At 39.9% G+C, this 14,142-nt stretch overlaps 1 protein-coding gene across 2 annotated transcripts in view; it reads right to left on the bottom strand.

Annotated features, from left to right (window-relative positions):
• The window catches only part of grin2cb (glutamate receptor, ionotropic, N-methyl D-aspartate 2Cb), a 56,362-nt gene that overhangs the window by 5,131 nt on the left and 37,089 nt on the right, over nucleotides 1–14,142 (bottom strand). For both annotated transcript variants that reach the window (XM_049464998.1, XM_007259363.4), the window contains 5 exons: nucleotides 6,968–7,136; nucleotides 5,960–6,113; nucleotides 5,491–5,616; nucleotides 1,832–2,061; nucleotides 747–907 (listed from right to left, as the gene is read on the bottom strand). In XM_049464998.1, the coding sequence (XP_049320955.1) occupies nucleotides 747–907; nucleotides 1,832–2,061; nucleotides 5,491–5,616; nucleotides 5,960–6,113; nucleotides 6,968–7,136 (840 nt within the window). The remainder of the gene's footprint in view (nucleotides 1–746; nucleotides 908–1,831; nucleotides 2,062–5,490; nucleotides 5,617–5,959; nucleotides 6,114–6,967; nucleotides 7,137–14,142) is intronic.

Raw genomic sequence — 14,142 nt, forward strand, 5'->3', positions numbered from 1 at the left:
ATGATGAGGTTGAGGATGAATAAGGTTGGGGAAATTTAGGTGAATTAAACAGACACTTTCTTTAATTCACTAACGTAAAGGGTTCATGTTCATGGACAAAAGTATTGGTACACCAGTATGATGATGTATCGCATCAGTATGGAGTCAGTCCCATTTTTTCAGCTCTTACAGCAGGTGTGGAACTCTGCAGTGATTAATTCTTTAGAGCACTGGGATCTGTATGTCTGTACAATGCTCATCAGCATCAGCAAAACAGCAAAACTGCTCTATAACTTGGTGTGATTTGACGTTGAAGTTGCTTGTCTAGATTGAAGGTCTAGGCGGAAAGAAATTAAACAGACCTTTTGCAGTGGTGATATTCTACAGTACCATGCTGGAATTCAGCAAGCTCTTTATTGTATAGGGACCTGTTCCTTCACTTTTATAAAGACTGAATGCCTAAGGGTTTGATTTGGTGATGGGACTGATTGAAATACATGATTTTAATGATTAAGAAGTGTCCTTATACTTTTTGTCCAAGGCAATTAGCATAACTCACACATCTCAACACAAATTTAGACAAATATGTACAGTGATTTTCTACAGACATTTTTAATCCAGTAAAATATGACTGTATTGTATTAAATTCTAATAAGAATAGGCTATATATCATTGTTTGATGGAATGTTTAGTTCCCTATAACAGCATCTGCACTGTAAAAAAAAACAACTAAAATGTTTAATATGGGTTAGGACCTAAAAACATACCCCGTTTTGAGGCTGTTGAGTGCCTCCTCTACTCCTTTCTGGTTGTATTTCATCATGTGGGTGTGCATGTCAGGGTAATTGCTGCGAATGTTTCTCTCAGTGCTGCCGTTTGGGACTGTGCCGAAACGAAAAGGTGGGTAATGCTCCTGGGGCTTCTGGAACTGCCAAAAAAGACAAAAAAGAACTTTGATCAGCATGTAGTAAGATATCTGACCACAAGCATTACCATTTGTGTGTTTTTTCACATGTTTGATCCACATAAGAGCGGGACTGACCTTAACAATACAGTACAAATTGACAAGCTGTGAAAAGAATGACTCAATGGCAGAAGCATATCTCTTACAGTCCAGACAGAGAAATAAATCCCCAGGCTCTGGCACAGCCTTGTAACACCAGTGAGGGTAATGAGCCTTAATGTACCATTCAAGCAACTTGCAGTGAGCTTTTATTTTCTTTCACACCTCATTGAGAAATTGCACTGGACAGCTAGCAGATGATCATTTATATTTTCCACAATACCAGATATTTTATAAGAGTAAAGGGATTTCATTTCTATTCTGTCAGTGTCTAAAGTGGACAGTATGGCCATTTCGTTACAAAGCCTCTCTATTCCTGATGAGGAGCGTGGGATCAGTCTTTAGTAGACGGGGTTTAAGAATAGATTTTAACATTTCAGTCCTGGCTATGTGAATTATACACGCACTAATAAAACTATGTATCACTGCTGGCAAATCTATTAATCTGTCTCCCAGGGCTTATTCTGTTTTGTATCTTTGAGTGATGAAGCTGTTGTCTTCGCTCCCTGCAGGTCCGGTTCAGTTTGCATAATTTTTATGTCACTTAAACAGCATTTTCCCACTTCAAATTGCTATGAGAAACATTTTAAAATACCAGTGCTCCTAAAGAACATCCTGAAAGGCATTATCCAAATGTGGCAGTGTGGGTGGTGGTTATCTGAGAAGATGGTGGAAACCGTGTATCATTAACTAATCCCTCTAAGTAGAGCTCAATATGGCACAGTGCACTTTAGGGAGTGCTCTTAACTGTGGAGTCCTGACTCTACAGCAGATTAATGCTTTGCTTACCTTTTTGTCACTGAGTCCAGAAACAGTGTCGATATACTGCTCCTGGATCATGAAAGCAGCTAAATTGGCAGTGTAGCTGGCTAGGAAGATGACAGCAAAGAAGGCCCACACCAAGACCATGATCTTGCTGGTGGTGCCTTTAGGGTTTTCTATAGGGACAGAGTTATTGAAGACAATCCCCCACAGGAGCCACACCGACTTCCCTATCGTGAATGTAGGGCCCCCAGGGGCTGCAAAAAGAATAAAAAAAAGTATGTTTTTGTTAAAGTTATAGATGTCCATACTACAATACTAATTTGAATATTATACAGTCTTAGAATCTGGATTTAACTAGGCAGATATGTAAGAGCTCCCCATTGGATAATTACTGCATGGGTGATGTATTTTTTTTAAATGGCTACCAGTTACTTAACCCCAACTGATGCAGTGAGTAGTCTTGTTCAAGTCAAGTCAAGTCAAGAGGCTTTTATTGTCATTACATCTGAGTACAGGTACACAGTGTGATGAAATTACGTTCCTCCGGAACCATGGTGCAACATAGAACCACAAGCAATAGACAACATAAAGTGCAGGAGTGACGACAGTGCAACATAAAATTATAAAATTATAACACTAAATAACAATAAATACAATAAATACAAAAGACGAGACAATTTAAAGACAGGACAGTGCAGTACCGATACGGTATAATAAAGTGTATAGTTGTATAGGTGCAGAGATGTGTGACATACTGTAACATATAGAACATATATAATCACAGCAGTTACTGAGGTAGAGTTTATAGTTTTTAAGAGTGCAGCAAATAAAGTCATGTCAGCCTCTGTGTGCTGACTGGGTGTGTGTGTGGGTGAAGTTCAGTTCTTTGTGAGTGTAAAGGGGGGGCGGGTGTACAGTTTAGTTTTGTGTAAAGGGGGGGGTGTACAGTTTAGTTTTGTGCGAGTGTGTTGGGTGAGTGGTGGGTGGGGTGGGGGTTCAGTTCTGTCTCTGTGCGTTGAGAAGTCTGACTGCCTGGTGGATGAAGCTGTTGCAGAGTCTAGTAGTGGAGGCTCGGATGCTCCTGTATCTTCTGCCGGACGGCATCAGAGCGAAGAGTCCGTGTGAGGGATGGGTGGGGTCGTCCACAATGCTGGTGGCTTTGCGGATGCAGCGTGTGGTGTAGATCTCAGTGATGGAGGGAAGAGAGACTCCGATGATTTTCTCAGCTGTCCGCACTATCCGCTGTAGGGTCTTGCGGTCTGAGGTGTTGCAATTCCCAAACCAGACGGTAATGCAGGTGCTCAGGATGCTTTCTACAGTGCCTCTGTAGAACATGGTGAGGATGGGGGGTGGGAGATGTGCTTTCCTCAGTCTCCGCAGGATGACTTGGTGTTATCCACAATTTCCACAGCAGAGCCGTTGATGTTCAGCGGGTGGTGGACACCTGGAGCTCTCCTGAAGTCAACAACCATCTCCTTGGTTTTATCCACGTTAAGAGATAGGTTGTTGGTTCTGCACCAGTCCGTCAGCCACTGCACCTCCTCTCTGTATGCTGACTCGTCGTTCTTGCTGATGAGGCCAACTACAGTTGTGTCATCAGCGAACTTGATGATGTGGTTTGAGCTGTACTTTGCAGTACAGTCATGAGTCAGCAGAGTGAACAGCAGTGGGCTGAGCACACAGCCCTGGGGGGCGCCGGTGCTCAGTATGGTGGTGCTGGAGGTGTTGTTTCCAATCCTGACTGATTGTGGTCTCTCAGTCAGGAAGTCTAAAACCCAGTTGCAGAGGGAGGAGTTCAGGCCCAGCAAGCTCAGTTTTCCTATCAGATGCTGAGGGATGATGGTGTTGAATGCTGAACTGAAGTCGATGAACAGCATTCGAACATAGCAGTCTTTGTTGTCCAGGTGGGTGAGAGCCAGGTGGAGCGCAGTAGAGATGGCATCGTCTGTTGATCTGTTTGGACGATACGCAAACTGCAGAGGGTCCAGTGAGGACGGGAGCTGGTTTTTGATGTGCCTCATGTCGTCTTGAAGCACGTCGGCACGATTGCAGTACTCAGAGAGATGTTGAAAATGTCCGTGAGAACATCCGTGAGTTGTTCTGCACATCCTCTGAGCACTCTGCCAGGTATGCTGTCTGGTCCTGGGGCTTTCCGTGGGTTGACTCTGAGTAGAGTTTTCCGCACATCAGCTGAGGACAGGCACAGTACCTGGTCGTTTGGAGGAGGTGTAGTCTTCCTTGCTGTCGTGTAGTTCTATGCTTCGAACCTTGCGTAGAAGGAGTTCAGTGCATCTGGAAGGGAGGCATCACTGTTACAAGCAGGGGAGGGTGACTTGTAGTTGGTGATGGTCTGGATGCCCTGCCACATGCGCCGAGTGTCAGTAGTGTCCTGGAAGTGGGCGTGGATTTTCTTTGCGTAGGTGCGCTTTGCCTCTCTGATCCCCCGGGAGAGCTTGGCTCTAGCTGTTCGGAGGCCAGCCCTGTCCCCTGACTTAAAGGCCTTGTCTCGGGATCTCAGCAGCGCACGCACCTCTGCAGTCATCCACGGCTTCTGGTTGGGGCGGGATGTGATGGTTTTGGAGACAGTAACATCCTCAATGCACTTGCTGATGTAGCCAGTCACTGAGTCTGTGTACTCCTCCAGGTTGATGGAGTCATCAGAAGTAGCAGCTTCTCTGAACATGTCCCAGTCAGTGTGCTCAAAACAGTCCTGAAGAGCAGAGATGGCTCCTGGAGGCCAGGTTGTAACTTGCTTCTTCTCTGATTTGGCACGTCTGATGAGCTGTCTGTATGCTGGGATGAGCATGACAGAAATATGATCAGAGTAGCCGTAGTGGGGGCGGGGCTCTGCTCTGTACGAACCGGGAATGTTAATGTTAGGGAATGTTAGTTTGTTAAACCACAGGAAGGACACACCTTCTGCTTGTGGAAAAGGGTAAAAAAAGGGTCAAATTATTGGCATGCATTAAGCAAAGAAAACATCTAAGTAGACTTCTGAAATTAAATCGGTTTGAAAATTGTACAAAACATTTTTAACTGGACGACAGCAGGGAAACATCATCTTCATGTAAACATGTTTAATAGTGAAAGTAAGAGCATTTCCACACACTCACATTGCGATGGGAAATCAAGGTATTAACACTAAACAGCTGTGTAGCTTTAAGAAAAACACTTATCAGTGGGGATAACCAGCTAAATGCTGTCCCTTGGCTGGGGAGCATAAACATTGGAATCTGGAGCAATGTAAGAAAATCATGTGGTCTGATCAGTCCAGATTTATTGAGCTGAATTATGTAATTGTAGCTAATCAAAGCTAGACAGGTTGAAATATTTAAAACATTTAAAAACATTTGCCTAATTACACCTAGAAACCTACAACCATCTTATCCCAATAATAATCACCTCTCACAAGTAGAAAATAAAATAGAAATGCAGTAATAATACTAAGGATCATTAAGGTTGGCATTTAATAAGTAAATTCATCCTCAACATGAAGTAATTTTTTGCGTGTAACATGCAGGAAAATCAGGTCAAGCAATCATACTTGTGAAATAAACTTTAACTTTAAATCACAAACATTAATTAATCCAAAAACAAACAAAAGATGAGTATACACATACACATTTTCTCCTAATAGAAAAGCTGAAATGAATAAATAAAAAATAAAAAAGAGCTGCACTGACCTTTGGCACTGACAAGGCTGCGGTTGTACCCGACAGGGCTGAAGTATTCAAAGACAAAAACTGTGACAGCCACAACAGTCAGGCACATCACAAACATCATGACCCAGACTGCTGGACTGTAAGGTTCTGCCAGAAGAGACAGATACAACACGTCTCATTTTACAGCCTCAATAAGAACACAATTAACAGTGACAATCACTGATGATGAGATCTTACACATGATTTTATGTCTCTGCTGCCCCATTAGAGGTAGACTAATGACTTGATTAATGTTTAGCTGAACACAAGCGGAACAAATGCTTCTCCTGTTATCTAAAAGAGCAATGATACTGGAAAATTAGCTATTTTCTGTCTGAATGAAACAAACTTCTTCTAGTTAGCAGTAAATATTTGTTGCAGTATGCCAAAAAAAAAAGAAAACCCTGTGACCGCCGGAAGGGAAAAAACACTGTAAATTAAACCTTCTCACCTAAAAAGGCAGATGGTGAGACGGTGCCATTGCTCCTGGCCACCATGACACTAATCCCAGTCTCAACGAATGGCACTGAAAAGTCAATGATCTCTGAACGTTCCTCATTTATAGTGAGAGAGCCAATGGCCATATCGGCACGCTTGTAGAAGACCTAGGAATAACGAGAAGTGAGTAACAAATGGACACGTTTTATGAAAGATGTACAGATTTGCTTGTAGTTGTGCAATATTCTGATTAATTTGACGCGCCAAAAATCTTGGGATAGCAGTAGAAGACATCTCTCTGTGCATGTCAGACAGATTTAAGAAACCCAAATGATTCTTCTATGACATCACTCATAAAAAAACAATTGGAAGCATCTTACATGGACAGCTAGTAGTTAATGACATCTTGCTTTTTCTGTACAGTAATATGCTTAGATATCAGATTTCTTTGTAATATTATAAATCAAATCGACACCCATCTCTGCACAGGTTAGGGAGGATTCCCAGTAAGAAGGAAAAATCTGACACTCTGTCAAACCATTATGTAATACATATTTAACTCACTTTATTAAATATTCCCCTCCGCCCTGGGGTAAGAAAGGCATACAACACTGTGACTCATGAGCGTCTGCTTTCTTTAAAAAGCATCAGCGTGCGAGAAGATGCAGGTGAGAAGAATGAAGACACCAGCAGCTGCGGAAGACACCTAACCGCCGGATCAAGTGACACTACACACGGCAGGAGTTGACAGGACGAATGTTGTGAAGAACGCATTTTAATTTCGGTTCACTCTGTGATCACATCTAATGACACAAACAGCATCTCACAAAATAATTAGCCGTTTCCAACTGATTTGTGTTAAATAAAGAAAGCGAGGTGCGAGTTAGCTCCATTAGAGCTTACTGTCACAGCCATGGGTAACAGTTTTAATTTTAGCTCAGCATATTCAATGCTAATTCAGTTGAATTCTGACAAGAAGGTAACCTTCTGTGCTCTGTGTCTAGCCTTGCGTTTCTCATACCTCTCCAATCATCCCGTTCCAGGTGCCACGGACCAGTTTTCCGTGTTTTCCGTTGGTGACCAGGTAGAGGTCGTAGGAGAACTTGATTGTGCGTGAGAGTTTCTTCAAGATATCAATGCAGAAGCCTTTGCAGCACAGTTTGGTGTAAGGCTCCGAGTGCCCGAACACACTGCAATCAAAGGCAAAAAACATTGAGAGGTGAATACATCTCTACTACTCTGTGGAGTAAAAAAAGACATTTTCATTTATTATATCTTCCCCAAAATCCACAGATATCACCACAATATTCCTGCACAGCCACTCTGAAATATGCAGAGATGACAATCATTCAAATGACTGTTTATGGAAAGGACAAAACTGGGGCAGGGCCTGCAGATAGCTGTGTGTAAGTGTCAGGATTAACATAGACATGAATATAGAACAAATCTGAAGTCCACTGAACGCCAGTCATATTTAATAGTAATCTAACCTGTCTTCCCATAAAAGGAACCTACTCTAATATTAGGTTTAATTCATAAAAACTTTCCCAATGTCAGGTAAATGTAGCCCATGGTTAGATTTAAACATTTTATGGGAAATCAGTCATATTGTTCTAAAGTTTTAAGACATTTTCTAATCTATTTCCTTTTAAATTTCCTTAAATAAACAGTGATTCCAGGCTCCACTCTTTTGTATTTGTATCTCATACAATGTTCCGGAATAGCAGTATGTACGTTGATCACAAAGTGATACCTTGATGATGGTGTGGTTCTGTCCACAGATGTATACGTTGTGAGGTGTTATCTTATTTTGCTCATGAACAGCACAGTGGGTGGTCATGATCGTGACTGGTGGTGTCTGGCTTGAATTGTCCATGCAATCAGACAAGTGACTTTCACAAGCAGATATCACATTCACATTCAGTGCCGGAGGCCCCACACACACACATTTTCCATAGGTCAGTGCAGAGTTCTGTAGCATCCATAGGCATGGCAAAAGTCATGGGACAAACATGTTTAGATACTGATTCCAGTGTACAGAATTAATATTCTGTATATTCATTTATTTTATATTATTATAAAAATATAAACATATTTGCTTTATATTTGATATGTTCTCTCTTTACATTAAATGTTATTGTTATACGTTAGACTATGTGACAAAAACTTTGATATGATTTGATTTGACTGCTGTGAGGAGGTCCACTGCTCCCCAGCCATAGCATTTTATGGCCCTCAAGCCAGTGTTTGGCATTGAGCGTGATGACCTTAAGCTCATGTGCATCTGCAAAGAAATGTCCCATTCTACTGACAATGCTTTTCTATAGGGATTACATGTACAATATAAGCTGTATGCTTTTAGACATGTAGCATACGTAACATTTTGAAAACAATTCTTATTAATTGATATTATTAATTAAGACTCCCACACACAGACAGCAGCTCATTATTTTTGGAAAATACAGTTACAGAGGTTATTGTGTAATTGGCTTGCTCTTCTAAACTGACTCAGAATCTGGTCCCCAGTTTCCATTGAACTTGCATTCTTCTGTCTGCAGGCCTTCAAAGCAAAAGTTTCTGGGGGAAAAAAAACCTCTGTAACCAGTGATGGGTCCCATTTAGCCATTATGTGGAGGGAGCACTCAGCAGAGAAACTCAGAGAGAGATGATGATGCATCACCTCTAACCTCCCCCAGACCCCCTGCCTAATGAGCTGTGGGGGTAGAGACAGAGTCAGTGCGGGTGTGCGGCTCGGGCAGCGCGGACACGGCAAAGAAAAACAAATGAAGTGTTTGGAAAGATGAGAGTCCCTGTGTGCAATCAGCTCAGACAGAACATAAACAAGCTTGTCCCCTGCTCCCCTATCTCACCACCTGCATGCGGTGCTAGAGCTTTTGGGTTAAGTGAGCTGTGAATTGCGGCTGAGTAGTTTAATCAGTCAAGGGCATATGTGGAGGCACACACACACACACGCGCACACACACACGCACACATATATATTCTTTGTTGTCTGATGACAGGTCAAACCCGTATCCTCAGAACCCACAGGCTGCTCTCCAGAGTGCTGAAGTCACACCCTTCAGTAAACTCCAGCACTGACATCCTGGACAGCTACCGGTCTCTGAGGGGTCAGAGGGTGGGATTCCCTAATCAGACACAGCCGTCACATCTAGCGCCATACGTTACCGGCTACTAAAGCTCTCAAACAAAGAAGACAAGAGGGATAAAAAAAAAATACTGCAAGATTTATACTGTAAAACACAGGTTTCAAAACAAGTGAGTCACAGTAAACCAATGAGCTGGAACTGCTGGTCTCTTTAAATTTTTTATTTCCAACCAAATTAAAAGAAGTAACCTTTTTCTTTTTCATTATTATTTTATTTCTGTTTTAGTGTTCAATTAGTTTTATTAGAAATGTTATTATTTTTAGATTTTATTATTTCAGCCAAGAGTTATTTTTTTTTAAAAACATTTCTTAGACTTATTTATTTTACATTCTTTTTAACATTTTGTGTCTTTATTAGTTAACTTGTTTATATTTAACTTATTTAACTTTAACTTACTAGTTAGCTTTTGACTAAGCTGATTAAATAATATATATATATATATATATATATATATATATATATATATATATATATATATATATATATATATATATATATATATATATATATATATATATATATATATATATATATATATATATATATATATATATTATTTTCCAATAAACATCACTTTTTAATGTTATAATGATCAGTTTAATTCAAAAGGACAGATCCCAGATCAGCCTGTCCTAAACCCTTTACAGACCCACTGCATACCTATTAGCAAAGTGTGAATATTTAGATATTAAAAAGCATTTCTTTTGGGGCTTACGCTGGTCATTTTGTTTCTGGATACCCTCAGCGACATGAGGACATTACAGCTACTGTGTGTAAAGTGGATGTAATAAGAATGTATGCACACAAATTTATATTCATTAAATGTGGCTTTCTCACAGTACAGACAACATGCCATACTTGAGTTACTGTACATAGCTAGATGAAGCAATTTAGAAGATGCGGCACCTTACTGTGATATTTTACGAGCACTTTAGAGAAAACTTGATAAAATGTGACTAGTTAAGAAATGTAATTAGTTATTTGTGAGCTTATTTGAGTAAGCAATGAAACTTGAAAAAGCAGTACTTTAAAAGCTGTAGTGTACAGGCCAATGATGATATGACCATTAACAAGCAATATACTGTGTAGACCTACTTCCATAGATACCGCATAATGAATAAAAACACAATATTTGGGTATCAATGCATTGTTTAATGGGTAATAGCTAAAATTATTATTATTTTCCTGTATTTCCGTGCTCACAAGACAGAACGAGCATAAACAGCGTGATTCTCACTCTGCCAAAAGGCCATCAAAACATGTGATTCAATTTCCAAACTGGCCTGAGATCCCAAAACTTCCCAAACAGCATTGTCAATTAGCATGAAGGTGTGTGACAGCCCATGGCACTAACATCATCATTACCGTTATTGATCATCGCCCCCCTCTCAGCTGTCCCATCTTCCCCGAGGGGTGAGTACTCCGCACTCTGATTTATTTACATGCTCTCCTCTCAGTGCGCCATCATAATGAGCCTGTCATCTCCTCCCTCAGGGCCCGAGGTGCTCCTCACCAAACTTGTGCTTCCTCCAGTGCTGCTGCACAAATCACTGAGCCTGCGCTCATTTCCCACAGGGAACAGGTGGTGCTAACTTTACCAGCGCCGCTATTTTCATGTTTGAGTTCATGCCTGGGAATTTGCCAGAGGCAGGGGACTTCTTTATGAGCTCTGATTGAAACTAATGACTCTGCCTGTTTTTAATTGAAGTTTTACGCTCAGCGCAGGTTCCTCAACCTGAAATAAAGCTTGCAATGTAGTGAGATAATCCCTAATTATTAGCTTTGGGGAAATGCGGGTCTTCAGTCCGAGGAATTTTTGCTTCACTGTAAACCCCTCTGGTAAATCTGGCCGAGGGGTTCTGTTGGGATTCACTAAGAGCTCCGATTGAGGAGTCAGGTTTAGAAACTCTGCAGTGGCTTAGGCAATACTTAAGCTCATTTCTGTGTTGAAGAAGGCTTTTCAGAATCTTACTAAGAATCTTACTAAGTCACTCAATTGTAGTATGTGAAACTTATTGTTCCCCACAGTTTATACGGTGCTTATTGAAACTGAACTACAGAAAACAGTATTTTATGCACTGTTACTGTCACACCTTTAGACCTTCAATCTCCAAAATTGTGACTTAAATGTCAATCTTTAAAAAAAAATCTTAAATTTCCTTGTGCCAGCTATGTGGGGAACCACAAGTCCCAGAATTCCAAGAGGTGATCAGTGCAAACCAAACACACCTGCTGCCACTGATATATAAAATCATAGCAAGCAGCACACCCTTGGTACACCTTGGATTTTTTATTTATAGTAATTTTGAACCTTTTTTATTGGTACATTCAATATGAAATTTAACACAGGGTAAAGGACATATTTAAATTATCCAAACTCAAAATCAGAAGGCGATGGTTAGTGGTGTGTTGGTTCTATGGAAAGCAGCCAATTGAAACAGGAAAGCCCACACTCAACAAAAATAAAAAGCAAAAAGAATAACTGCAGACATGTTTCAGCTCATGCCGCTCTCAATGCCATTCACCGATGCATGTCACCAGTTACCAAATAAAAAATGTGAAAATGGCAAAGAAAAATTAGGATTAAATATTTTTGCATGACCATGACAATATACGCTGTCAATATAGCGATAACTGTGACTGTAGAGACGACTAAAGAACAAAAGCAACACGGGTGCTATGTAGGAGTGAAACTTTGTATCAGTGACTCTGTGTTTCCTTTAATAACAGCGTGATTTTATGTTTTAAATTGTCCTGCTCTCTGCTTGACAACTCATTTTCTCACAGTGCTTTGAGTCGTAGTAAGTTATACGCTCACAATAATGGATGGAGGGGGAAAACAGTGAAACAGGCTTCTGTTTTAAAAAAAGGTCACTGGACTTTTTAAAAACTTTATTACTCTAAAACTTTTGATAAACTTCTCAAATGAATAATCTAGATTGACATTGGTAATGATATAAAATGTAAAAACATGGTTGTTTGTATTTAATGTTGTATTAACCATGCAATTGTTGCTCTGGCTCTGGTAAAAGACATCTCAAAACCAGGCAATGCAGCTAGGGTTGCCCACAACTCAGGGCATGTTTTCTCACTGTTCACTAGTGTGCACTTGTGTGTGTTTAATGCACAAATGGGTTAAATGTAAAACATGCAGTACAAATGGTGATTAAGTGGTTATTCCTGCTACCAAAATGATTTAAATGTTACACATAACTAAATACTACATTTTAATATAGAGGCATTCCCGATTCGGTAATGAACGTTAACTAGTAGTGCTTCTGTGAACTCATTTATGATAGTAGATGTTCAAAGATCTGATGACACATACAGGGGTTGGACAATGAAACTGAAACACCTGTCATTTTAGTGAGGGAGATTTCATGGCTAAATTGGAGTTGCCTGGTGGCCAATCTTCATTAATTGCACATTGCACCAGTAAGAGCAGAGTGTGAAGGTTCAATTAGCAGGGTAAGAGCACAGTTTTGCTCTAAATATTGCAATGCACACAACATTATGGGTGACATACCAGTTCAAAATAGGACAAATTGTTGGTGCATGTCTTGCTGATGCATCTGTGACCAAGACAGCAAGTCTTTGTGATTTATCAAGAGCCACGGTATCCAGGGTAATGTCAGCATACCACCAAGAAGGATGAACATCCAACAGGATTAACTGTGGACGTTGTAAGAGGAAGCTGTCTGAAAGGGATGTTCGGGTGCAAAAAACATAAAACCACAGCCGCTCAAATCACGGCAGAATTCAATGTGCACCTTAACCTGTTTCCACCAGAACAGTCCGTCACCACAATTAATTTTTGTGGTCTAAAACCAGGTGTTTCAGTCTCATTGTCCAACCCCTGTATCTGCTACCTTTGTTTTTAGGTCACACTGTTTTAATTTTTTTCATTTCATTATTAAAGCTCCTTTAAGTAAATGGGTTTGCTGCTGCTGCATCCATGTACAATAATGTAGCCCATCACAAAATGCTTAGATTAATTTAGATACACTGCACACTGCACTCTAAAGCTAGCATCTGGTAGCATCTCTGTGCCCACATTTTTATTGGATTGACCAACACACTGTACAATGGAAAAGCCCAAGGATCTCAGTGTAGATCTATAAAGGATCTGATAAGGAAGAAGCCCAAAACTGTCAGCCAGAGGAAAATGTTTTGGATGGCCAGAAACAACCCGAAGGCCTTGGCAATGTAAAAGACACTTTGAAACTTTGGAACACCACCACTGAATGAATAATGTAAGTAGGTGTGCATATTTTAATGCTATTTTAGAAACCCCCATCCATCCCCAGTGGAAACATTGTTTACTAGTGGTGCAACAAATATTAGAAAAGCCGAAAATAGCGAAATAAAAACACGTGTGGTTTTCAGCCAAATAATTTACACCATGCAATACTTTTTCTTCTATAAAATAAAGGAAGATAAAAAATACTTAAGGTTATTTAATTTATACAATAGTAAAAAATGACAACACTTATACTTGCAATACTTATTAAGCCCAATATTATAAAAATAATTTTGTTAAAAACTTTCATGTTGGTAAATTCCTTTTGTGCATCAAAGTTCTGTTCTCTTCTACTAAATATGAATGCTGTACACATGTCTAATGTGTATGTAAACTTCTGATTGAACCTGTTATCTATTATGTGAATATCAAACATCTGGTGACACTTGAGGAAGTTCTTGGACACATTTAAATAGCTTGATATTCTTTTACAAAAATAGCTAAATGAATAAAATTAATTGAAGTAATCAATTATTTTTAAAAATAACTTCAAAACTGTAAGACATTTTTAAAAAGTTGAGTTATTTAACCACTGAAAACAAATATTCGACTTAACCAGGCAGCACTGCAGACATAGTTCCTTTCCCCCACACCAAAGAAAACTGTACTGAAGGTTAATGGCCTTATGCAACTTGTAGTAGTTTGTGAATATGAAGAACCAGAAGAAGATTCAGATAGAAATTTCAACCCTAACCTTCTAAAACATATATACATATATATATCCTCTGT

Source organism: Astyanax mexicanus, chromosome 15 (genome assembly GCF_023375975.1).
Source record: "Astyanax mexicanus isolate ESR-SI-001 chromosome 15, AstMex3_surface, whole genome shotgun sequence".
Taxonomy (NCBI): Eukaryota; Metazoa; Chordata; class Actinopteri; order Characiformes; family Acestrorhamphidae; genus Astyanax; species Astyanax mexicanus.